Source organism: Salmo trutta, chromosome 35 (assembly GCF_901001165.1).
Source record: "Salmo trutta chromosome 35, fSalTru1.1, whole genome shotgun sequence".
Classification (NCBI taxonomy): domain Eukaryota; kingdom Metazoa; phylum Chordata; class Actinopteri; order Salmoniformes; family Salmonidae; genus Salmo; species Salmo trutta.
The window spans coordinates 2,384,094-2,410,839 of NC_042991.1; the positions used below are offsets into that span (position 1 = coordinate 2,384,094).

Consider the following 26,746-nt stretch of genomic DNA (forward strand, 5'->3'; position numbering starts at 1 on the left):
TGATGAGAATGCTGTAAATACAGGAATTGTTTGCTCAGTGGGAAATGAATATCAAACTACTGAGTGACAACTGTTGGAGTTTGTGACAGCAACTATGTGAGCTACAGTATTATGCAATATGTCCTGGGATTTCCTATGATCTTCCATGTAGAAGAACCCCTTAACATCTAATGACTCTTGCGTAGCTTGTGAGTGTCATAGAGTAAAACATGTGCGTGTTTGTGAGTCTTAGCTTTTCATAAAGGTCATAATAGTTTGTGGACTTTACAGACGTTTTTGTGAGAAGAAAGGTTTTCGGGATACGCCCTTGTCTCACAAACACTGCTCTACCTCAGTCCCGTTAATCACACATACTAATGTTTGGTATCAGCGGATGCAGAGGAAATAGACAAATCCAATGCAACAGACCAGTACGATGTTTAAAAGGGGTTAGAAGTCCAAAACGTGTCACGGTGGGACTGTAAGAGTTTAAGATTTACTGTTATTACACGAAATCAAGAGACACGGGAGTGTGTTTATTAGTATCAGACTGCTTGGCCTAATGTGGGGGTAGATCAGATGTAATATTGCAGATGGATTGTAGGTTCTATCAATTTCATTGTTTGCATAATTTCTAATCCCCTTTATTTATTTTTCTCTATACCTTTTCCCCCCTACCATCCCTACCCTAATTGGAGTAAACTAATGGACAACAATACTTCTATTGCTACTTCCAGCTATTTCACTCACATCTACATTAACTGAAGTTAAATACTATATTCACAATTTCTTCTTTCTTTAAGTACTGTACTGAATTTTCACCCAGGGAGACCAATCCACCATTCATGCTGATGTTAACTCCTACCCTCCGATGACCACACATTAACCCAACTTTCCCAGTATAATGCCATTTTGCTATTTCCTTTTGCAATACATCCCTCAATTTTACTATGATGTCTTACAATGGTCCTGAACCTCCCTATTTGTAACATTTCTTCCAATATTGCCCTAAAAATAAATACTTTATCTGCACAGGGCTTACTGTTCTATTGATTCTGTTTCCTCGTGGCAGAGTATGCACAGGGCTGACTGTTCTATTGATTATGTTTCCTCGTGGCAGAGTCTGCACAGGGCTGACTGTTCTATTGATTCTGTTTCCTTGTGGCAGAGTCTGCACAGGGCTGACTGTTCTATTGATTCTGTTTCCTCGTGGCAGAGTCTGCACAGGGCTGACTGTTCTATTGATTATGTTTCCTCGTGGCAGTCTGCACAAGGCTGACTGTTCAAGGCACCATATATTGAGAATTATTTTTATATCAAATATCTTTCATAATGTAATAGCTTAAATTGAAACGAACAGATTGATGTGTCAATTGTTGTTTTATGTCAGTTCATAGACCTGATGCCAAGATATTGGGCCATCAAAAACCTGTTCCCAACTGACTTGAATTTGATATGGTATTGTCGTCAAATCTTTTGACTTTAAGTGAAACTGATACATTTTTCGATTCATACTAATGATTTTTAATGGGTGGCAGACAGACAAATTATTTAATTACATTCAGCCTTCTTTATAAAAGTCCAATTTATTTCAGCGGCTTAGTTCTGTTAAACTGACACTAACGGTTCAAATTGCATAGGCATACTTCCTTTTATTTCAGTCAAAATGAAGTCAGTAGAGACAAAGTGAATAGGCAGTAGTAGACATTGCTGCAATAGTCGACACGAGTGTGTGTCCTGGAGGCTAGTGTGACGTTGGTTTCTTCTCTGGTAATAATGGGGGCATGGGAGAGCATGAGCTGCAACAGTGAGCAGAATAGTCTGATGACTATCACACACACAGCCTCCCCTAAGTGGTACAGCATTGTCATGCCTGATACACATCAATAGCCCAAGGAATTATGTTAGGAAACATTTCATAATGTGAATTCCCATTTCTCTGATCGCATTTTCAGTTTCTCCTCACATGTTGACCCTCAGGGATCACCTCCAAGGCACTTAACCCTAATTGCTCCTGTAAATTGCTCTGGATAAGCGCGTCTGCTAAATGACTAAAGTCTAAATGTAACACAAACACATTCTTTCAATTCCACTCAATACAGACAATTAAATTGTGTCACTAATACAGAATTAAGCCAAGACAACACAAAGTATTATCAATTAAAATGTTTATTATTTTTGGTTTTTGTAGTAGTTTCAAAGTATATTTTCACATGTAAACTCAATAGACCCCGCACTGTGTTTAAAAAAATAATTTATACTTGCCTAGGATTCTCAACTGCTTGGGTAGAGGGGGGGTTCACTCCCCCGCCTGATGTACCTCACCAGGAATTGTACAGTACATGATCAAACACAAATGTAAAAACAAAATACACATCTCAGATGTACTCTTTCATACTATTACTAAAGACATCAAGTCTCTCAGGGATTTCTCTCTGAGTTCCTATGGCACCTTCCTTCTATTTGTTCTTTCTTTCAAGATAAATGTATTTTTTTTGTCCGTGTGTAACTAGCATTGCCTAGAAGAACACTGGAAGATATTCCACAGATCATCATGATAAAAAACACACATTATTTATGGCACATCCTTAGTCCCACCTTTGTTCAGGACTTCAGCAAAAACTATGGAAAAAAGAGAACTCATGGCACCATTATGAAACAAGACAGTTACATGCGTAATTGTCAGTGGGCTGGGGTGTGCCGAGACCCACTCCCTGGACAGTAGCCCTTCCGCAGGGTCATTGGACAGGGGGCATGAGTCCAGTGTAACGACAGCTTGGGGTGGGATATGGGGTTCAGGGTCACGCCCTTCCTGAACAGCAGCCCGTTGTGATAGTAGATACAGAAGACGGCGGCTAAGGTTTGGAAGGGTGTTGAGGCGGTCCAGGGTTAATGGACATAGGGGAGGGATGGGGCTAGGAGACCCAGTCCTTGATCTCTAGGCCCTCTGTGTGAGCTGGCCTGAGGTGCTATCCTGTTATAATCTTGACCCGGCACAGCCAGAAGAGGACTGGCCACCCTTCAGAGCCTGGTTCCTCACTAGGTTCATTCCATTCTAGGGCGTTTTTTCTAGCCACCGTGCTTCTGCACCTGCATTGCTTGCTGTTTGGGGTTTTAGGCTGGGTTTCTGTATAGCACTTTGTGACATCGGCAGATGTAAAAAGGGCTTTATAAATACATTTGATTGATTGATTGATCGATCAAGTGGGAGGAAGGTGGATGCAGTAGTAGAAGGTGGATGCAGAGTCCTCAGAGCTAGCAGCAGCCTGGCTTGCTCTCAGCAGCCACTGTCTCCTGGTCGAGCTTGATGGGGTCTCCGTTGCTCTCCTCGTATGGCAGGCCCTTGTCATTCAGCAGGATGTTCTCCACCAGGAACCGAGCTGCCTCGTCCACGTTGATGTTGTCCTGGGAAAGGTTAAACAACAACAGGCTTAAGGTTAAAGGTCACATCAATTCAATATGAATACAGTTGCTGGGGATATTGGTTTAGGCAGTTACCTAATGAGGAGCAACATTGGTGAAACAGGTTTGGGCGCATTCCATTTGTCACACAGAACAATAATCTAGAAAAAAGATAAACCACTGGTATTTCATCCACCTCTCTCTTCTATGCAAGGACCAGAGGTTGTGTTATCCTCAGTTGTCAACTCAAGAGGACCTTTCCTATAGCCATGGCCCGTGACTAGGCTTCCAACATTAGCAGTCTGGCTAATATTCTTTCATGACTCCGCTAAAGCTCTTTAGACTACTTCATATAGGCAACTGAGTGGCATCAGAGAGCGGGCCTTGAAAACAGCAGCCATCCCTCATTTTGTCATTTTGCACCTCGGCAGCCAAGTGCAGCACAGCACAAAGCTGTCATCCCTCGTTTTGGAGAGGTTATGAATATTAATGTGTCTTCTCCAGGCCTCGACTGTTGCTAAGACATTCAAAGTGACACTTCAGAGAAACGTCCAGGGCAACTTGGGAGCAGTGAAACTCAGGGTGAGTGTATGACTGGACAACACAAGTGTATCAAAGCTGCATCAAACAGAAATGAGGGGTCAAATATGATGGCGCATGGCATCAAACAAAAAGTCAAATTATGAATGCAGATGAGATTTCAACTAAAATACTATTTGAGAATAAACTGCTAATTTGTGTTGTGAGGTCATTACTTCCACAGCAAACAGCTATAGGCTACATCATCATCAGACTTCTGGCATGGGAGGAATCTGGTGTGTGAACAAATAAGGAAATCTAAATCCAATTGAAGTCCAATCCAAATCAGCAGACACAGTGTATCGCTCAAGGAATGGATAGGTCTACATGCACAGTGTACAAAACATTATGAACACCTGCTCTTATCATGAGACTGACCAGGTGAAAGCCATCATCCCTTAATGATGTCACTTGTTAAATCAACTTCAAAATCAGTGTTGATGAATGGAAGGAAACAGGTTAAAGAAGGATTCTTAAGTCTTGATACAATTGACACATGGTTTGTGTATATGTGCCATTCAGAGTGTGAACAGGCAAGACAAAAGATTTAAGTGCCTTTGAATGGGGTATGGTAGTAGGTGCCAGGCACAACGGTTTGTGTTAAGAACTGCAACGCTGCTGGGTTTTTTACACAACAGTTTCCCGTGTCTATCAAGAATGGTCCATCACCCATAGGACATCAACTAGACAACTGTGGGAAACATTGGAGTCAACATGGCCCAGCGTCCATGTGGAACGCTTCCGATACCTTGGAGTCCATGCCCTGATGAAATGAGGCTGTTCTGAGGGCAAAAGGGGGGTTACAACTCAATATTAGGAAGGTGTTGTTAATGTTTTGTGCACTCAGTGTATAATACACCCTTAACATATGGATTCCCATTCCACCCAGCGGAATGATGCAGGGTTTCTATTACGCTCTCAGAGCTGTCCAACAGTCGATATTGAAAGTGACCTGTGACCTCTAGGGACTGTAGCCTGAGGTGTGCTTCTGAATGCTTGGTTACCCTTCACATGGTGACGCCCCCTAACCACACAACTCACGTGAGACCACATTTAGCATGGGTGTTTAGCAGTACAGCACTATGTCAATGAGTCAGCTAGATTAAACCTGGATGGCTAATGTAGCCAATGCATTACTGAGCATCAAGTGAAGGGTGAGTATCTAGGGCAAATGTAAAATGATATTGATTATGAGACTCAAATTTTGCTGGCTCACTCACTTTGAGTGTGCAAACTGGGTGTGTCTATGAATGTGGGGTGGTATATTTTGTCTTGGGTCTATTTTTCCTGGTTGCTACATCTGCCGGGTAGCTGGTCGGTTCCCGAGAGCCAAGCTGTTTTTTTTCATTATTCCTCAGTAATTCAGAAAAATTAGGCCGGGTGAGAAAAACAGACCTAGTTGAGCTCCTCAGAGAGATTTTCATGTGTGAGAGTGAGAGTGAGTGAGAGAGAGAGAGAGAGAGATTTTCATGTTAGAGAGAAAAAGAAAGCTAGAAGAGAAAAGAGGGGTACCGAAAGAGAAAGACAGTGAGAGTGATATTTTCCTTGAGTCTCATAGTTAAAGAGATGGTTGTCCGATTAGTGGTGCATAGGGCTGGGCAATATGACCAACATATCATAACACGATATTTAAAACAAAATGACGGTATATTTTTTAATAATAAAAATTCTAAATGTGCTTTATGAGTAGTGCATGACCCTTGGGTGGAAACACATATATTCTAAGTGATTTCAATGAGTCTTTCACCATTCTGATTGTTTTATACTGTTCAATTCAACCTAAAATAATTTTCTGCATTTTCAGACATTTCCTGCGGCACGATATGGGCAAACAATCTAGGCCTTGTTTTTAACCAAATGTTGCAATTGCGATTTCACGATTTAGAGCACAACACGTCGGTGAACTGTTGGAATCATGGAAATAATTATTATTCTAATTCTATAGTTAGAATATTATAGTGGGCACTTTCAATACAGTGTTGTTTGACATGACAATGAATGAAAATGCCAGGGAGGAGTTATTGTGACAGGGTACGAACCAAAGTGTTGTTAGGTGTTTCCTAGAGGACCCTATAATCTTTGGATACATTGAACATTTTCTCTTAGCAACTTCACGTAGCTAACATATTCTTGCTTTGATTTATAAGATACTGTTACACAAACATGCTGATTTCGGTCTATACGTCACTGGTATTAGCAGGATGTATAGCTAATTACTCAGTACATTTATTAGCTAGCTAGCGATTACCGGCTAACAATTAGCAGCTAACAGAATTTAGGCCCAACTTGCTAAGAAATGACAAACTAGTGGTTGGATGTAAGAAACTAATAGTGTAATTATAGAACACTAGTGGATTTATATTAAGAGGCAAAGTGAAAAAAAGCATCGTTGTCATCAACATTGTTGCATGTGCTGCATTCACCATGCAGATTGAACGCAAGTGTCTCGTGGTCGAGGAACGACAAGCGCACTCTTGGAGTGATAGGGGGCAGGGCTAGCTCTGTATGGAAAGCGGCATGAGAGAGAGAGATGACTCAAGTAAACTATTAAAATGGACATTACACATGGCATCTCACGTTTAACAAACCAAACATTAAAATACTGTGTATATACACTGCTCAAAAAAATAAAGGGAACACTTAAACAACACAATGTAACTCCAAGTCAATCACACTTCTGTGAAATCAAACTGTCCACTTAGGAAGCAACACTGATTGTCAATAAATGTCACATGCTGTTGTGCAAATGGAATAGACAACAGGTGGAAATTATAGGCAATTAGCAAGACACCCCCAATAAAGGAGTGGTTCTGTAGGTGGGGACCACAGACCACTTCTCAGTTCCTATGCTTCCTGGCTGATGTTTTGGTCACTTTTGAATGCTGGCGGTGCTTTCACTCTAGTGGTAGCATGAGACGGAGTCTACAACCCACACAAGTGGCTCAGGTAGTGCAGCTCATCCAGGATGGCACATCAATGCGAGCTGTGGCAAGGAGGTTTGCTGTGTCTGTCAGCGTAGTGTCCAGAGCATGGAGGCACTACCAGGAGACAGGCCAGTACATCAGGAGATGGGGAGGAGGCCGTAGGAGGGCAACAACCCAGCAGCAGGACCGCTACCTCCGTCTTTGTGCAAGGAGGAGCAGGAGAAGCACTGCCAGAGCCCTGCAAAATGACCTCCAGCAGGCCACAAATGTGCATGTGTCTGCTCAAACGGTCAGAAACACACTCCATGAGGGTGGTATGAGGGCCCGACGTCCACAGGTGGGGGTTGTGCTTACAGCCCAACACTGTGCAGGACGTTTGGCATTTGCCAGAGAACGTTCTGCTGCCTGCAACATCCTCCAGCATGACCGGTTTGGCGGTGGGTCAGTCATGGTGTGGGGTGGCATTTCTTTGGGGGGCCGCACAGCCCTCCATGTGCTCGCTAGAGGTAGCCTGACTGCCATTAGGTACCGAGATGAGAGCCTCAGACCCCTTGTGAGACCATATGCTGGTGCGGTTGGCCCTGGGTTCCTCCTAATGCAAGACAATGCTAGACCTCATGTGGCTGGAGTGTGTCAGCAGTTCCTGCAAGAGGAAGGCATTGATGCTATGGACTGGCCCGCCCGTTCCCCAGACCTGAATCCAATTGAGCACATCTAGGACATCATGTCTCGCTCCATCCACCAATGCCACGTTGCACCACAGACTGTCCAGGAGTTGGCGGATGCTTTAGTCCAGGTCTGGGAAGAGATCCCTCAGGAGACCATCCGCCACCTCATCAGGAGCATGCCCAGGCGTTGTAGGGAGGTCATACAGGAACGTGGAGGCCACACACACTACTGAGCCTCATTTTGACTTGTTTTAAGGACATTACATCAAAGTTGGATCAGCCTGTAGTGTGGTTTTCCACTTCAATTTTGAGTGTGACTCCAAATCCAGACCTCCATGGGTTGATAAATTGGATTTCCATTGTTCATTTTTGTGTGATTTTGTTGTCAGCACATTCAACTATGTAAAGAAAAAAGTATTTAATAAGATTATTTCTTTCATTCAGATCTAGGATGTGTTGTTTAAGTGTTCCCTTTATTTTTTTGAGCAGTATATATATATATATATATATCATGTAAAAATCCAAACCGGTCCGTGCATCAATATCGGTATATTGTAAAATACAGTATACTGCCCAGCCCTAGTGGTTCAGCATAAAATAAAACAGACATGTCTATAAAACACACGTGTCGTACTTGTGCACACACACAGCTCCATGCCAACCATCTGAGTTACAGCCTCTAATGGAGTCATTTATCTCAGGAACATGTGCTGGTGCATGCTGGGTAGTGGCACACCTTCTGTCACTCACATGAACTCACACACACATACGTATGCACAGCTGCAAATGATGACAGAAAAGGGAATTCAGCAGCAGGGACATTTTGCATTTCACGAAGCCTGAGATTCCCTGGAGGCTCATGTTTGCCATTCTGTTCAACTGTTAGAAGTGCTCACTGCATACAATCCCACAGAATAACACACATACACACTTCTCAAGGCTCTAAACAGACATATATAAAGTCTTACTCGCAATGTAGGTTATGAGGTTATCCTAGAAGAAATAACACAGGAAATCCCATGTAGCTCAGTTGGTAGAGCATGGTCCTTGCAACACCAGGGTTGTGGGTTCGATTCCCAAGGGGGACCAGTATGAAAATGTATGCACTGAAGTCGCTCTGGATAAGAGTGTCTGCTAAATTACAAAAATGCAAATGAAATCAAGTTTCAAAGCAGGGAACCTTCTACAGTACCGCAGTATTTGGCCGTCAAGATGTCGCAACTATATGGATTGTGCCCCATGATTCAACACATGATAGCCTACTGTGTAATGAATGTATATGTATCAGAGTGGATTAGCCTGATTCTGCAAGGAGGAATTCACTCCTATAGCAGAGATGGGGCTAAAATAACTACCATGCTTTGGTTTCTAGTGGCACACTTAAGCTATAATCAATCAAAGGACATGCACCAACAGGTCTAACAGCTCAGGATTAGAGCTGGGAAATGCTGAGTGTATCATATCCTCAAAGCTGATAGGGACACAGAGTGTGTGGGGTTCTAAAGGATATCCCTGTGAGCTTTCCATGGAATGGGGATGTCACTGAGATGTGGGTGAGTGTGCCATTATCCAACCAAAACTCTCAACTGTTTAAACACACAACCTGCCCAAACACATTGAGTGAATGGTGCTAGTGTGTGGACATGGACATTGCAGGAGATCACATGTGAGAGTTAACTGTAATTTCCACAGGGACTAGAGGTGGCATCCGAATTGCAGTGACAAGCAGAAACTTAAAGACCTCCTGGTGAACTGAGGCACACACACACACACACAGAGTCCCCAGCTTCATGACATCCGGGCCCCATTGACCTAATTTTCACATAGATTGGGAGCAATTTCCACACACACAATACTCACAGTGTGTGTTTGTGCATACTAGGGCTTTCCCAGACTAAAAAAAAATTAATATTGGTCGGCCAAGATTCATCCTGTTTTTTTGACCAAATCGACCAAATGTTTAAACTTATTTTTCCACATTTTGACAGATACACCCTATGTGTTTAAGAAAATCAACTAAATATGCACTGAGCTTGTCTGATTCTTTATGCACACTGTTTGATTAAATCATTAAGACACAAATGACTCATTGGTAACAGCACGATGGTCACACAGTGAGTGCATGTGTGACTGGCGCACGTTGTCTCGCTCTCCTCCCAACTGCAGCGAGAAAGCACCACAGTAAGTGTTTATTAAATAAGCGTACCAGAGAGTCTGTTCTAAAGAAGAAAAAGATATATATATATATATATACACACACACACAGTTGAAGTCGGAAGTTTAGTTTACATACACTTAGGTTGGAGTCATTAAAACTTGTTTTTCAACCACTCCACAAATTTCTTGTTAACAAACTATAGTTTTGGAAAGTCAGTTAGGACATCTACTGTGTGCATGACAAGTAATTTTTCCAACAATTGTTTACAGACAGATTATTTCACTTATAACTCACTGTATCACAATTCCAGTGGGTCAGAAGTTTACATACACTAAGTTGACTGTGCCTTTAAACAGCTTGGAAAATTCCAGAAAATTATGTCATGGCTTTAGAAGCTTCTGATAGGCTAATTGACATCATTTGAGTCAGATGGAGGTGTACCTGTGGATGTATTTCAAGGCCTACCATCAAACTCACTGCCTCTTTGCTTGACATCATGGGAAAATCAAAAGAAATCAACCAAGACCTCAGAAAAAAAAGTCTGGTTTATCCCTGGGAGCAATTTCCAAATGCCTGAAGGTACCACGTTCATCTGTACAAACAATAGTACGCAAGTACAAACACCATGGGATTACGCAGATGTCATACAGCAAAGTACCTTGTGAAGATGCTGGGGGAAACAGGTACAAAAGATACTATTTCCACAGTAAAACAAGTCCTATATCATATAGTCCTATACATAACCTGAAAGGCCGCTCAGCAAGGAAGAAGCCACTGCTCCAAAACCATCATAAAAAAGCGAGACTATGGTTTGCAACTGCACATGGGGATAAATATCGTATTTTTTGGAGAAATGTCCTCTGGTCTGATGAAACAAAAATAGAACTGTTTGGCCATAATGACCATCGTTATGTTTGGAGGAAAAAGGGGGAGGCTTGCAAGCCGGAGAACACCATCCCAACCGTGAAGCACGGGGGTGGCAGCATCATGTTGTGGGGGTGCTTTGCTGCAGGAGAGGCTGGTGCACTTCACAAAATAGATGGCATCATGAGGAAGTAAAATTAGGTGGATATATTGAAGCAACATCTCAAAACATCAGTCAGGAAGTTAAAGCTTGGTCGCAAATGGGTCTTCCAAATGGACAATGACCCCAAGCATACTTCCAATGTTGTGGCAAAATGGCTTAAGGACAACAAGGTCAAGGTATTGGAGTGGCCATCACAAAGCCCTGACCTCAATCCCATAGAAAATCTGTGGGCAGAACTGAAAAAGCGTGTGCGAGCAAGGAGGCCTACAAACCTGACTCAGTTACACCAGCTCTGTCAGGAGGAATGGGCCAAAATTCACCCAACTTATTGTGGGAAGCTTGTGGAAGGCTACCCGAAACGTTTGACCTAAGTTAAACAATTTAAAGGCAATGCTGACAAATACTAATTGAGTGCATGCAAACTTCTGACCCACTGGGAATGTTATGAAAGAAATAAAAAATGAAATAAATCATTCACTCTACTATTATTGACATTTCACATTCTTAAAATAAAGTAGTGATCCTAACTGACCTAAGACAGGGATTTTTACTAGGATTAAATGGATGTGAAAAACTGCGTTTAAATGTATTTGGCTAAGGTGAATGTAAACTTCCGACTTCAACTGTATATATGGATGACTTATAAAGCCAGGCCCATTTAATAGTGGGCTATTGATTATAGACCTAATTAAGTTGGGGTCGACCAACAGCCTATCGACCAAACAATTGATCAGTCCACTAATATTGGGTAAACTCTAGTGCATACGTAATGTAATACATATTCCTGTGGTGTCTCCACACGTCTCTCTATGAAACATAACTGCCACTTAAACGAGACTCAGTGCCGCAGGAGGTAAGGGTGATGTAGCTCCCCCTGAAAAATCTGAATACAAAAAAACATATATTATATATATTTTGTATTATTATTATTATTATTCTGATAAAAAATTTAAAAAAACAGAAGTAGTGCTGGGCCTTTATTAGCGGACTGATATAGCCGTCTGCAGCGCGGGCAAATACACCCCCTGTTGAAAAAAAAATTAATATTCGCAGCACCCCACCTCCAAACTACTTCCCGCAGCTATGATCCCTAATATTATAATGTCTGAATTTCTCGCTGAAGACCTCACCTAACAAACTCCAATAAAAGCTCAAAACTGTTCAACAAAAGAGCCTGTAAACAAAGCAGAGTGTTTTCAGATGAGGATAAGCATTCAATTGAAGGCATTTAACATATCTTGGAATGGAAACGAAGACAGCAGCCGTAATCGTTGTGATTGTGACCCTGGCTGGAATTGCTTGACTAGCATGCTACCTAACTAATAGTGCTCTGAGTGACACAGAGGGATATGCTTGTGTTTTCCCACTCTGCTCTTTTCAATAACACAGCGCAAATAATTAAATTTCGCAGGACGAGAAGTACTGCTAACTTAGGTTTTGATTTAACTCCCCCAAGTCAGGCCTTTACACTTTTATTACATTGCCTTTTCATGATATTTTTGCCCTTGTTTTGATTTCCATTCATTAATCTATTAATCTGTTTGACGTTGCGTAAAAAAACTACCAGAAAAACAGAATGTAATGTGTGTGAAACGTGATTTAAAAATCGTTAAGCCGCGTGAATCAACCATGCAACTAGACCTGAAAGCACCGGTTTATCCTTAATACGCTGAGGTATGTCAGCCACCTTAAACATGTGGCTTAAAATTGGCAATTTCACGCTACTCTGAGCTGATCTGAATAATAGAGTAAAATGTTTGTCATTGTTTGTTGACAATCCAAGTGTTTTTTTATTTACTGAAAAGCAACCTGTAAAACATTAGGAAACAACTTTACAAACAAAAACCTACATTTACCTTCAGTTCAAGCTGATACAAAAGCCTAATGCACACACTAACTATACTAGTATCTGTAGTATATTTGTAGCTAATGCTTTATGATTAGGGGAGAGCGAATAGCAAAACAGCAACAGCTACACGCTGTAGCTCAGTTGGTAGAGCATGGTGTTTGCAACGCCAGGGTTGTGGGTTCGATTCCCACGGGGGGCCAGCACAGAAAAATTATGTATGAAATGAAATGTATGCATTCACTACTGTAAGTCGCTCTGGATAAGAGCCTAAATGACTAAAATGTAAAATGTAAAAAATGTTATAGTCTTATGGTGTAGGCCTAGCGTATGTGTGTGTGTCTGTCTCTCACCATGGCTGAGGTCTCGAACCAGCCCAGGAAGCCAGTCTCTTTACAGAAGTTGTCCATGAGGGAAGTGTTGTTCGAGCTCTCTTTCTTCTGGTCACACTTATTGGCAAGCAGCACCGAGGGTATAGGGCTCCCATTGGCCAGTTTCACCTTGCTGTCCAAGTCGTGCTTCCATTTGGACACTGCCTCAAAAGTGGAGCCCCTTGTCACGTCAAACACCACGAATGCCCCCACCGCCTCCTTGTAGTAGACCCGCGTCATGTTCCCGAATCGCTCCTGACCTGCATGGGGGACATGAAAGGAATCTGGTCAGTAATGCAATGGTACAGTACACAATGCAACCTCGTAGGTCTAGTAGTATCTATGGAGTTAGTAAACAGAAGGCTGTTGGTTGAAATGCTCAATGAGTGACACAATGTAGATATTCAGCTACAGCCCAAAAATAACACATCAGCAAGGGTCCAAGGAAAAACAACACATCTTGATGTCCAAAACATTGAAGTAGGCCTATAGGAGAGGGGTGACAGCAAGTAAGCCTTTGAGTGTTGCTAATGAGACATCAAAGCAGGGCCTGTTCCCTCTGTACTCACACAGACAGACCTGTGAGAGGATATTCCACTGGTCCTATAAGCCAGGGCAGTGAGTCCACCACAACAAGGACCGCCTCTGATATTACTCCACTAAATATCTCACCAGACTCACATGAGACAATTAAAAGGTGTCAGTTTGGGGAGAATTAGCCCAGTTTACCAATAATGATTTAGACATGGATATCAAACTGAGTGAGGGTTCTTAGTGTTTCACAAAGGCAAAAGTCTCTCAGTCAAAGAGAAGTCTTAATAGTCTTAATGCAGCATTTAGAGTGTAAGAGTGGTATTTTTCCCTTCATTGTGGTTCCCCTTCCCCACCAAATATGATAAACGGATCTTGACCCACTTTTTCTCACTCTAAATCCAAAAAGACAAGCCTAGAAAGAAATCTGCCTCCTCAATAATGAACCCATTCTCTCTAGAAATCTCGAGTGATGATTTGAAGTCAAAGCAAGGGGAATTACCACTGGGATGCCACTATCAACTAAAAACGTTGTTACCAAATCGATAACGGAATCCTCCCCCAAAAAACGGAATTCCCGTAATTGAATTGTCTACAACGGGAAATTATAGTCGTCACAAACCACAGTTGGGTTCACAAGTTTGGACAGCGCAGTACAGTACGGAAAAGTAGAGTATAGTTCATTACAGTACAAAAACATAGAGTAAACGTAGAGTTCAGTACAGTACATAGTAGAGGACACTAGAGTTGAGTATACTACAACGTACTCCACTGTACTACTACTGTGCTGTACTTTGATGCCCAAACTTCTGAAAAATAGAAGTCTATGCTAGGTTCAGATTTGGTCCGGTCCAACCAAATTTGGTCTTGTTTGGGGTCAGAGTTCATTAGAATAATATCCAGTGAGTAGAATAATACCCAAAGATGCAAAGGAGGATATTGTATACTTATTTTTGTGTACCTATTTAGGTTACATTACCATGAAGAGAATGACATTCATATTATTTTCTGTGTAGGACAGATCAGGGACCCATGATGAAATTTCGTTGCCACGATTCCGTTACCGGGTGTAAATCCACTCACTTACTGTAGTTCAATAACCAAAAGAGATTATTTCAAAGTGTCATATCATAGCTGAGCCCCCATTCTTTCTGCATACATCGTTGAGTTTATGGAAAACGTGACACAAAAAACCGAGGGAGCTGTTACCAAAATTCTATTACCAAACTTTGCATCTGCATTCTAATAGATGTGTTTTTGTAAAATCTTCGGTGTAAATTGTTAAAAATACAGTAGACCTTGTGCATAGAATTGTACGGTTTGTTAAACTTTGAAAACAAAATGGTTTTCATTTACAACTGCGACCTGGCGAAGATAAAGCAAAGCAGTGCGACGAAAACAACACAGAGTTACACATAAACAACCGTAAAGTCAATAACACAATAGAAAAATCTAGCATCTATACACGATGTCAAACGGGCAGCCAAGCATCAATTATCATGTCACCTGAATAAGATCCTCGATATTAAATGAAAAGGAGCGTCAAGCTCATCACTGTGCACTTTCGCCCCCCTGTGAAATTCATCATCATTTATTTAATCTGTAGCCTAATAAAAACGTCATGCTTCCCCGAGTCATAGTGGGAGGACTACATATCGATATGATGGTTTTAATAACAATATTTGCGTAAAAAAGGAATTTCCACCACCGTTTATCGCATAATTAATTTTACCGACAATTAAACATCCCACCGTCTAATGTATTTTGATTTGTCGACATCTGGAATGTTTACCGACAAATTTGCTGTTTCCATCAGGTCTGACATTTTCTATAAAACATGTACTTTACTCGCATAAAAAAAAGGTTGGATGGAAACCTGGTTGCTGATATTGAACCGCCAAACAAGTGCCTGCCGCATTGATTAAGAATTCGCACAGATAGGACACTCATCCTCATATTATTGACTACATATAACCCATGCTCAATGTCGACTGAAGCTTGCAGATCAAAATCCTATCACCCATTCTGTTCCTTACTTAATTTCAACGTACAACTCAAACACAACTAAAAATTATATTTGACAAGTCATGCTTTAAAGCATTTCATCTGTATGTCTGGCAATCCGGTGGGAAAATTCCAACACAATTGACCCTAACAATTTTACATTTCCCTGAAAGGGCCATTAAATTACAGGAATGAGCACTGGACAAAACCATGAGAGGAACCAGATTCTGGTGGAGCCCCATCTTCCAAAAATAATTTCCAGGACAAGAGTTTATAGAACCTTCAAGACTGCTGAGGTCAATCAACCAGTGAGTGATTGTTCGCTGAGGCGTATCTCAATTAAGGTGAATCTTTAGGTCGGGGGTTCAATGGGAAGACCCCTGGCTGGGATCACACCCAGCCAGCCAGCCAGGCTTCTAGACCATCACGTCAGTTTTCCACTGAAAGGGTTTAAGTTACTCACAACAGAAATGGACGTTGTTACAGCACACTTCATCCAATTAAAGATAACTAATTAGGAGTAGCACACCTCACATTACAGCACTAGTATACACTGCAGCCAAGTTAAACACGGAATACAGAGAGCAGTTTCAGGAACTGTGATGGCAGTTTTTCCCCCTGAAGTTTTACTTCATTATAGGTACTTTATCCAGCCATGTATGAAACTGAGCGGCGCGTTGCAGTGCGGGTGTAAGCGAGGGAGTGAATACACTGAGGAGCCTACAGACCTGCTCAGTAATTGCTCATAATTGAGGGTCTAAATTTAGTCGGTTTAACCCCAGGTGAATTGACTGGGGACACGGCACAGTAGGAAGGAGAGACGATCGGTTGAAATAAGGCTTTCATTTCCAGGCCTTTTGGTGCCCAGAGATTCATTAGAAGAAGTCTTAGAAGAAATAAAAACCCAGAAAAAATAACCTCGCTTTAAATATTTTCCAGACATATTTCTTGGATTTCAATCAACAGGCTCCACACAGAAACACTTAAGGCTCAGGCTCAGCCTGACATTTGCGGGAAAATGGTTTCCAGTATGAATTGAATGAACTGGGTAGTCAATGGAGTCAATTATTGACAGAACAAGTGCTCTGATATTTTCAAAATGTCAGCTATTTGTTGATGAGAGATGAAAGAGGAATGGTAAATTAAGATTTTCTGAAAACAATCAATTATGTGGTGTGATCTGGCCAGTTGCAGGGAACATTATTCAGTTTTGAGTTTCATAACATCGTAATTGACTTCTGCACAGTGGTGAGAAGAGGAAGAAAAATGAAGTGAGCTTAGAGAGTTTCACTCCTTGGTCCTCACTCCCAACCTGGAAACAGGTTCACATGCTGTACATACCGAACTTTAAAAAGTCTGTTTTCACTATAAATCAACACAATGCTGGCAAAACTAAGGATGTTGTAGGTCCATTTCACGCATGGGCCACACGTACTGGTTATGTTGACAATGACATGAATTCTGGAGTTACTCTGGATAGGAGCATCCTTGTGGTAATGAAACTAATAAGTAGCTAGCCTGTTATCATTGTCTAACACAACCTTTCACCTGTAGACATAATAAGCTCCACTGTATTGGAAGCTATTGGAAATTGATCTCTTCACTGACATCCTAAAATAAGATTGTGAGCTTAAGGCTGAATATTCAGTGCCACTCAGATGGTGTGTGGTCGATAAGTAAGCGTTGCTATGCTGTAGGAGTAGCCCTCACCTTCCCAGGGGAAACAGAATAAGTCGAAACGCTTCTTAGGCTGCGTTTAACACAGGCAGCTCAATTCTGAAATTTTTTCCACTAATTTGTATTTTGACCAATCACATCAGATCTTTTCACATCAGATATTTTTCAGAGCTGATCTGAATGGTCAAAATACCAATTAGTGAAAAAAAAGACGTGTAAACACAGCCATAGAGATTGATTAAACGGATCAATTAGCCCAGTACACACACACACACACACACACACAATACCGTGCACACAGGCACGTGTACAGCATAGTGATGATTGTGGTTTGTGCTGAGATGTTCGGCCATTAGAGCCATGTGGTTCAATGGTTAGACAACAGACGGCTTGTTATCTATTCTACTGTAACCTCCAAGGCAGTCTTGAAAAAAGGTCTAACCCCAATGGCACAACCTCGATGTAGGCAGCGATTCAACATTGTTAAGGAAGAACAGGATAACACAGTGAGCTTATGGGAAGAATTACGAGTCATGTGCTGTAATTGAGAAATTCTGTAACCTAATTAGCATTCCGACGAAGGGCATAAGTATCTCACGGTGCAGGCTACAATAATGAGCCGGAGACTGTAATGACAATAAGGAGTCAAGACAGGTTGGCCATTTACTGGTAAACATGGTTAGTTTTTGTGTGTGAGATTCTCATATCGTTTTCTAATCACTTCCTGAAGCGGAATGCCAAGTCTGGAAAAGTAGAATATTTACAAAAACAAAACAGGGAGGAGAGACGATCATTAGGGAATTCCAGTACATTTACAACTTGGCTTTCCACATTATTAATATAAAACCCCAAGCAAAATAAAATAGGAAGTATTGCTTAAGACCCTGTGAGACCACTATCAAAGAACTTATGCAATGTTACTCCAAGTACCAATGACTTTCATTGAATATATTTTAAGTGCATTTAGTGTACAGCGATCCATATTGCTATTCCGAGAGGGAAAGTAATCTTTTCTACAGACACACAATGGTTAGGGTGTCCATCTCTCTTCCCCATGGTCCTTGTGGGAGTTGTCTATGAAAGTGGGAACAGATGGAAACACCGACAAAGAGAGAAACTCTTCATCATCCTGTGCCCTAGCAACCCGAGTTTCCTCTACGGTCTCTGTCGAGATGCTATCTGTGGGTGGGTTACCATGGAAACTGTCCAAGCTAGACGTGGCAGCGGCAACGGAGGCACTGGCAGTCTCACCAGTCAGTTGTTAAGAGGCTTGGACCAACCTCCACAGAAGTCCATTCAAATGCTGGCCTAACATTTCTCTGGCGGAGATACAGTAAATATGGTGGTCATTACGAGACAGCTAGGGCCAATAGAAGTTTGCATCATGCAGAGTGAGTGGCAAAGGAGAAGCTGGAGAACAAAGACTATGAACATTGCCACATAATAAAATACTCTAAAAGGGTAATAACCTTGTTGGACTATCCCCCTCTTCCTCTGTTTCACCCCTTCCCCCATTATTGATTTCCTTTCTTACCTCCCCCTCTAGAGAAACAGTGAGGTAGATGGCCCTTCTCTCAGGATGTCTAAATGCTTGGCAAAAGGTGCTGTCTTACTTACACCACTACCACCCCATGGTTGTAATCATCCTGTCCCTGGCTCAGACAAGCCCAGATGAGGGCAGCTATTCTGGGCCAGAGGGGGTGGGCGAGGACCAGGCCTCACGCTGACTTCCAACGTACATCCATTTTTCCACTAGGCCCTGATTACTATCATTCCATCTGAGATTGTAATCATTATGGGAGAGTAAGGACGACATTGCCTCAACGTTGGTTGGTCCTTATCGTTGCCATGAGGACAAGCCCACCCACTTATTCTGCACGATTAAAAAGGCTTAAAGCAGAACTGAACTCGAGAACCAAGTTATCTCATTGAAAACGGCATACGTTTACATTACATTTACGTCATTACATTTACGTGACATCGATATTAGTCAGAAACAATTATTCCAGTGCCAAAATTGACTAAATGTGCAAGTAGGTACATTTTGGTCATAAAGTCAGTATCTTCCAAAACTTCGTTTTGTGAGATTTAAATACAAGAGTTTGTCAGGACTTGAGGGCTGGATTTTGATAATGCCCACTAATACAGGACAAACAGCTGCGGTGATTGCACTCCAATCATACCACAGGACACACTAACAGTGAGACCAACCTGCCCAGCAGATCAGATTTCTTTACATAAAACCAGTGCTTAATCTGAGCCGGATCCTGCACCTTTTAGTTTTGGACTGTTTCCTTCCGGAACCTATTTGCCACCATCTGGTACCCATCTTCACTGTTTGTAAAGATTTGAATAAAAGAGAGTTAATTCGAGTTGCCTCCTCTGTAATTCTCCTGCCCCCTCAAAAAACATCATGTGAAAACGTGCTGGGCATTCTATGAGTTGATTTATGTTCGGCTGGCCCGAGTTGATGGTTTGCGCAACATTGTATCCTCGGGACCAACTTGTGCCTGTGTCTCTCACAGAACTAGAATGAGATTCACTTTCAAGGATTTCTCTTCCACTCTGTGCTCTGATAGACATGAGCCTCAAACTCAGCGTTACACTTCATGAATTGACATAGAATCATAGCCGCGGGACGAGTGCTGGAGGTGCTGCAGCATCCCTGATAAATTGAAATAAATGTGCCAAAATTATAGAATTACCGCTGTCTGTTCAGAAATAATTCACAATACTACACTAGGAGTAGGCCTATATTTTAGCCACAGAGGATCAATAGCTTCTTCTTTTTTTAAATGCCTAGCTGTGGATTGTTAAGCCCGATCACAAGGCATAGCCGAAAGTCAGGAACGTGCAGCAAATCTGTCAGTGAACCGCATTCAACCTAAACAGGCCTTTTGCAATATTTCAAATACAATCGTGGGAAAACACAGGTTGGAAAGAAAATGGCTCCTGCTAAAAAGAGAATTCTCTAATCAGTCTGTAGACTACCAACATATGTTATCAACTTCCAAATAGTCGAAGAGCATCGCCGGTAAGTGAGTTTCATATCATTGGTTGAGTCAATGTAACTGGAAAGCATTTTTAGGACTATAATTTCCTTCTCATATTGTAGCCCACAATATGTGCCTCCACACACCTAGGCTATTGATAGATTCAAGATATGGTTGTTTTTATTGATCTCAGAATCTGTTTGTCAGTGTCAAAGTAGCCTGTCATTTCGATCACTTTGTGCATTACTAAAAAAGATTCAGCTAAAGTCTCCAGTCGTGTAAAATGACACAGAATTGCACGAAATGTGTTATAAAAACATACCATTTTTCCCAGACCCTAGGCTGTAAAAAACATTCTCCATGTGTGCAACTTCTGCAAGCACCTCTACTCTATTGCTCTATGCCACTACGGAAATGTGATGATACGCATGCAATTCTTTATTATAAAGATTTTCCGGTACCTAAGAGCTCCCCAGGTAACCCCCCTCTCACGCTCCCTTTTTGTTCCGGCACCTCCTAACAGATTAAGCACTGCATAAGACAACATGTCACACAATGTTTTACTTGAGAAATACTGCACCAAAAACATTATAGCTAGATGTAAAATGGCGTGACTAAAACCTCGCCTGCAAAAAAACACATTTTAATTACAGATTTCTTATCTTACATTCATTCTGATTATTTTCAGGAAGTGATATTGGCTTTGTTCTTATTGTGTCTCATGGGTGACAAATATCAGTAACTGCCACATCGAACCACATAACAGAAAAACACATGCGAAACTGGCAGATTCAATCGCTCTTTAAGGACCGGTCTTAATGACTTGGCAATACACCTCTCACTTTCTGTCTGTTTCACTCCATTATTCCTTCTCTTCTCTGACTCCTTGTCATCCTCACCATCTCCAGCCTTGGTGTACAGGTGTGAATGATGAGTGTATCTGTGTGTGGGAGGGTGTGTGTATATTGTGTGTCATCCCCCTGTGGGGATGAGAGTGTGTGTTTTCTCTTACAGCGTCTCTAGCAATGACATCAGTAAATGTGAATGAGGAACTGTGTGTTTGTGTGTTTTGCTCTCACAGCTCCTCTGGTAGAGTGCAATCCGGCTGTGAGAGACACTGTACCAGAGGAGGTTGGTGGGATGAGTTATAGGAGGACGGGCTCATTGTAATGGCTGGAATAGAATGAATGGTATCAAACACATTCAACATATGAAAGCCACGTTTCCCTCCGTTCCATTTATTCCATTCCATCCATTACAATGAGCCAGTCCTCCTATAGCTCCCCACACCAGCCTCCCCTGCACTGTACCATACCCACGTCGGTGTGTATCTCAACGCTGTCCCACTCTCTCTCTCTCTCTGGGTTACCGATCAGAGCTAGTGACAGACATGCAGGTTGTTGTGATGGCCTGTCTCAGCACTACCAGTGTGTGATGAGAACACCATCAATCAACAGTCATCTTTCAACAGTCTTGGTGAAAACTGTCTGTCCTGTCGGTCTCTGCCTGTCTGCCACCAAAATGTGTCAGACTTGACTTTTCAGAGTGGTTTTGCAGTTCTCTAGTCCTATATCTGGCTTCAAATTCAACCTCATTCATAGTGGATTCAACATACGTCACAACATACTTCACGACAGCTATACCGTGCATGTCCTGACCCCAATCTCACAACCTCATGATTGGATATGAAGCCTCACAGACACACATAAACACAACCCTTTTAATCTCTTAAGACTCAAACACAGAGCCCTTACGCAAGGCCCTGACTGTAACTGCTGGCTAATGACTAACTTGTAGTCTCTTTCTCAGCTGGCATGCGTATGATAGGGAGTCAACTGTGTGGAGGATCCTCAGAGGAAGAAGGGGAGGACCATCCTCCTCAGTAAATTTCATAAAAATAGTTAAACATTAAAAGATGATCCTTTTTAGATAAAACTATACTAAATATATTCACGTCACCAAATAACTGATTAAAGTAGCCTCAAAAAATTGTTTACAGTAGCCTCAACAGCACTCTATAGGGTAAAACCATGGTGGACAGCTAGTTTCCGTCCTCCTCTGGGTACATTGACTTGAATACAAAACCTAGGAGGCTCATGGTTCTCACCCCCTTCCATAGTAATGATGACAACTTCCGGAGGACATCCTCCAACCTATCCATCAGAGCTCTTGTAGAATGAACTGACACATTGTCCACCCAATCAAAGGATCAGCATAAGCTACAGCTAGCTAGCACTGAATAATTGACTCAAAAGAGAGAGAGAGCTGGCTATGTTTCATAGTATTTTCTTTTTTTTCACTTACAGTTGAAGTCAGAAGTTTACATACACTTAGGTTGGAGTCATTAAAACTTGTTTTTCCAACCACTCCACAAATTTCTTGTTAACAAACTATAGTTTGGCAAGTCTGTTGGGACATCTACTTTGTGCATGACACAAGTAATTTTTCCAACAATTGTTTACAGACAGATTATTTCACTAAATCACAATTCCAGTGGAAGTTTACACACACGAACACGGAAACCAAACCGGCTGCGCACATGCGCCATTGTGCATAAATGTATTTTGTCCCCCCACACCAAACGCGACCACGACACGCAGGTTAAAATATCAAAACAAACTCTGAACCAATTACATTAATTTGGGGACATGTCGAAAAGCATTAAACATTTATGGCAATTTAGCTAGCTAGCTTGCACTTGCTAGCTAATTTGTCCTATTTAGCTAGCTAATTTGTCCTGGGATATAAACATTGAGTTGTTATTTTACTTGAAATGCACAAGGTCCTCTACTCTGACAATTAATCCACACATAAAACGGTAAACCAAATAATTTCTAGTCATCTCTACTCCTTCTAGGCTTTTCTTCTCTTGACTTTATATTGCGAATGGCAACTTTCACAAATTAGGTGCATTACGGACACAGACCTCATTCATCTTTCAGTCACCCACGTGGGTATAACCAATGAGGAGATGGCATGTGTGTACCTGCTTCTACAAACCAATGAAGAGATGGAAGAGGCAGGACTTGCAGTGCGATCTGAGTCACAAATAGAACTGACTTCTATTTTAGCCCTTGGCAACGCAGACGCTCGTTGGTGCGCGCGAGCAGTGTGGGTGGAATAATTGAATAATGTAGATTTCTACATTTATTTTGCAGCGGTGTAGTCAGGCTGTTAGTTGACTGAGCCTTTAAACAGCTTGGAAAATTCCAGAAAATTATGTCATGGCTTTAGAAGCTTCTGATAGGCTAATTGACATCATTTGAGTCAGTTGGAGGTGTACCTGTGGATGTACTTCAAGGCCTACCTTCAAACTCAGTGCCTCTTTGCTTGACATCATGGGAAAATAAAAAGAAACCAGCAAAGACCTCAGAAAAAAATTGGAGACCTCCACAAGTCTGGTTCATCCTTGGGAGCAATTTCAAAACACCTGAAGGTACCACGTTCATCTGTACAAACAATAGTACGCAAGTATAAACACCATGGGACCACGCAGCCGTCATACCGCTCAGGAAGGAGACACGTTCTGTCTCCTAGAGATGAACGACTTTTGTGCGAATAGTGCAAATCAATCCGAGAACAGCAGCAAAGGACCTTGTGAAGATGCTGGAGGAAACAGGTACAAAAGTATCTATATCCACAGTAAAACGAGTCCTATATCGACATAACCTGAAAGGCCACTCAGCAAGGAAGAAGCCACTGCTCCAAAACCAACATAAAAAAGCCAGACTGCGGTTTGCAACTGCACATGGGGACAAAGATCGTACTTCTTGGAGAAATGTCCTCTGGTCTGATGAAACAAAAATAGAACTGTTTGGCCATAATGACCATTGTTATGTTTGGAGGAAAAAGGGGGAGGCTTGCAAGCCAAAGAATACCATCTCAACCGTGAAGCACGGGGGTGGCATCATCATGTTGTTGGGGTGCTTTGCAGGCAGGAGGGACTGTTGCACTTTACAAAATAGATGGCATCATGAGGAAGTAAAATGATGTGGATATATTGAAGCAACATCTCAAGACATCAGTCAGGAAGTTAAAGCTTGGTCGCAAATGGATCTTCCAAATGGACAATGACCCCAAGCATACTTCCAAAGTTGTGGCAAAATGGCTTAAGGACAACAAAGTCAAGGTATTGGAGTGGCCATCATAATGCCCTGAGCTCAATCCTATATAAAAATTGTGGGCAGAACTGGAAAAGCATGTGCGAGCAAGGAGTCCTACAAACCTGACTCAGTTACACCAGCTCTGTCAGGAGGAATGTAAACTTCTGACCCACTGGGAATGTGATGAAAGAAATAAAAACTGAAATAAATCATTCTCTATTATTATTATTCTGACATTTCACATTCTAAAAATAAAGTGGTGATCCTAACTGACCTAAGACAGGGAACTTTTACTAGGAATAAATGTCAGCAATTGTGAAAAACGGAGTTTAAATGTATTTGGCTAAGGTGTATGTAAACTTCCGACTTCAACTGTAGCTAGCAAATGCAGCTAGCGAATGCAGCTAGCTAGTTTAGCCTACGCAAACACAAATCTAATCAAATTTTGGCTCAAACAGAGAGGTATGCTATGTTTGCTAGCTGGCTATGGCTATCGAACACTGAAACTCTTCTAAGTCAAGGTAAACTTTTGGTTTTGTTAATATATTGCCACCGGGGCCCGGAGGTGTAACAGCTAAACTGCTTAACGACTGTACTGCATCATTGTAGTGGGTTTACTAACGCGTTCGTTCTATTAGCTATGTTGACTATGACGTTAGCTAATATGGTGACAACGATGTAGACTGTGTGGAGTGGTTAGCGGTTATGATATGAAGGTTTGGCTTGGAAAGGTTTTTGCACCTGGTCACAGACCGCTGACATGCTGTGCACTGAAGTCTTCAAGCGAAGGGAAAAGGTGAGATGAGGAGAGCATATAGTATAGATGCAAGATATAATTATGCAATGAGCAAAATGATCATGCTGTTTGTATGTGGCTGCTATGAAAGTTAACTGTGTTTGAGTGTGATCAAGGGTGTACTGTAGGCTATTCATTCCACCGATTCTGTTGATAAACGTTTCTTAAAATGGAAGCAAACGAAACGGGATAAACATACCTGAATTTGTCCAATAGGAACTCTCGTTTGCAACTGTTGGACTAATGATTACACCCTAGATCAGCTAGATGCAGAAAAGAGAGTGCAAGGCGGTATTGAATGTGTCACGGTGTCACCTTGATTGCTCAAATGTCTCTTCAAATGTGCACCTACGTTGTAAACTTTCATTCGTAGGCTAGGTTGTAGCAACCTCATGATGGGTATAGGGAAAATTAGAGTATTAATGTAGTAGCCTAAACCTATCGATGTTACATTGAGCTGGGTGAATGGAATATGAATGAGTCATCCAATATGCTGTAGTAGAAAGACAATGCTCATAAAAAATAGCACCACCGACCAGCCACGGGCTGGCAAGCATGACTTAGTTTGGAAAACATCCCACAAACTAGATTGTAGGCTATTATTGAGACAGTAGGACAGGCTTTCTTTCTGGTCTGGCATAACCAACTGTCTCTCAACATGTAGGAATGAGACGCCAATGACAATGGACTGACGTTCGATTCTCGACAGACTCACTCCCCACGGGGCGGGTGATCGAGCAACCCGTCCATTACCAACATTGTTTCATGGGGGAAACAGATCATACAGGTATTTTCACATAAATATGCACTTGCCCCTGTATACATAGTATTAAGCCCACGTATGTAAAAAATAAATATATATATTTTTTTACAATTACTATTGTGCTAACAACATTATTTACTGTGAGGTCATGTAAACACGTGTGCAATTCAAAGCTTCCCCTCTAGAATTGCGCAGTCACCACAGTCGAGCACTTTTCAAAGTGGACAGGCTACTTTCACCAAACAATGCATAGCATATGGTAAGCCCATTTCTAGCATCTCAATAGTCTTGATATGTAGAAAATGTGCATCCATCTGTCTTACCTGCGATATCCCATAGTTGTAACCTCACCAGCGTGTTGCTGTCCCAGTTGATAACTTTGAGCGCAAAATCGACCCCAATAGTCGCTCTGTAGTGTTGGGAGAATAACTGATGGACGTATCTTTTGATGATGCTGGTTTTCCCCACACCTAACTCCCCGATGACAAGGACTTTGAACAAGTATTCCTTGCACTCCGATACCGATCCGCTTGCCATAGTGTGAAAGTCCGAAAGAGTGACTTTCTCAAATTCCAACACCTTGTTTTTCTCTCACACGATGAGGCAATGGGAAACTGTTTCTGTGTTGTTTGGATATATGGTAACTAACTACAGTAGAAAGTGCTCTACTTCCCCTCCTACTACTACTTGTTCAAAAACACTTATCATGTGACACGGAGTCATAGGACCCGGAAATGTCTAGTGTCCAAGTAAAGAAAAAAAGTTTTGCCTCCTCCTCCTGCGTTTACATGGTAACCATGGGTGCTTTGTGTGTGTCTGACGGGCACAGACACACACGCCTCGTGGGCTGTGCTCATGCTCATTGCTCAAACGCAATAGCTTAATTGCTCCTCATAATGTTTTCTAATAAGGCACATTTGACAAG

At 41.8% G+C, this 26,746-nt stretch overlaps 1 protein-coding gene across 1 annotated transcript; it reads right to left on the reverse strand.

Annotated features, from left to right (window-relative positions):
• Window positions 1-2,130: 2,130 nt before the first annotated feature.
• LOC115174448 (ras-related protein Rab-32) lies at window positions 2,131-26,564 on the reverse strand. Its single transcript, XM_029732972.1, has 3 exons — window positions 26,145-26,564; window positions 12,937-13,214; window positions 2,131-3,384 (listed from the first exon to the last, which is right to left on the reverse strand). Exons 1-3 carry the CDS (start codon window positions 26,356-26,358, stop codon window positions 3,235-3,237), a joined length of 642 nt encoding a protein of 213 aa, XP_029588832.1. The 5' UTR covers window positions 26,359-26,564; the 3' UTR covers window positions 2,131-3,234.
• Window positions 26,565-26,746: the final 182 nt, after the last annotated feature.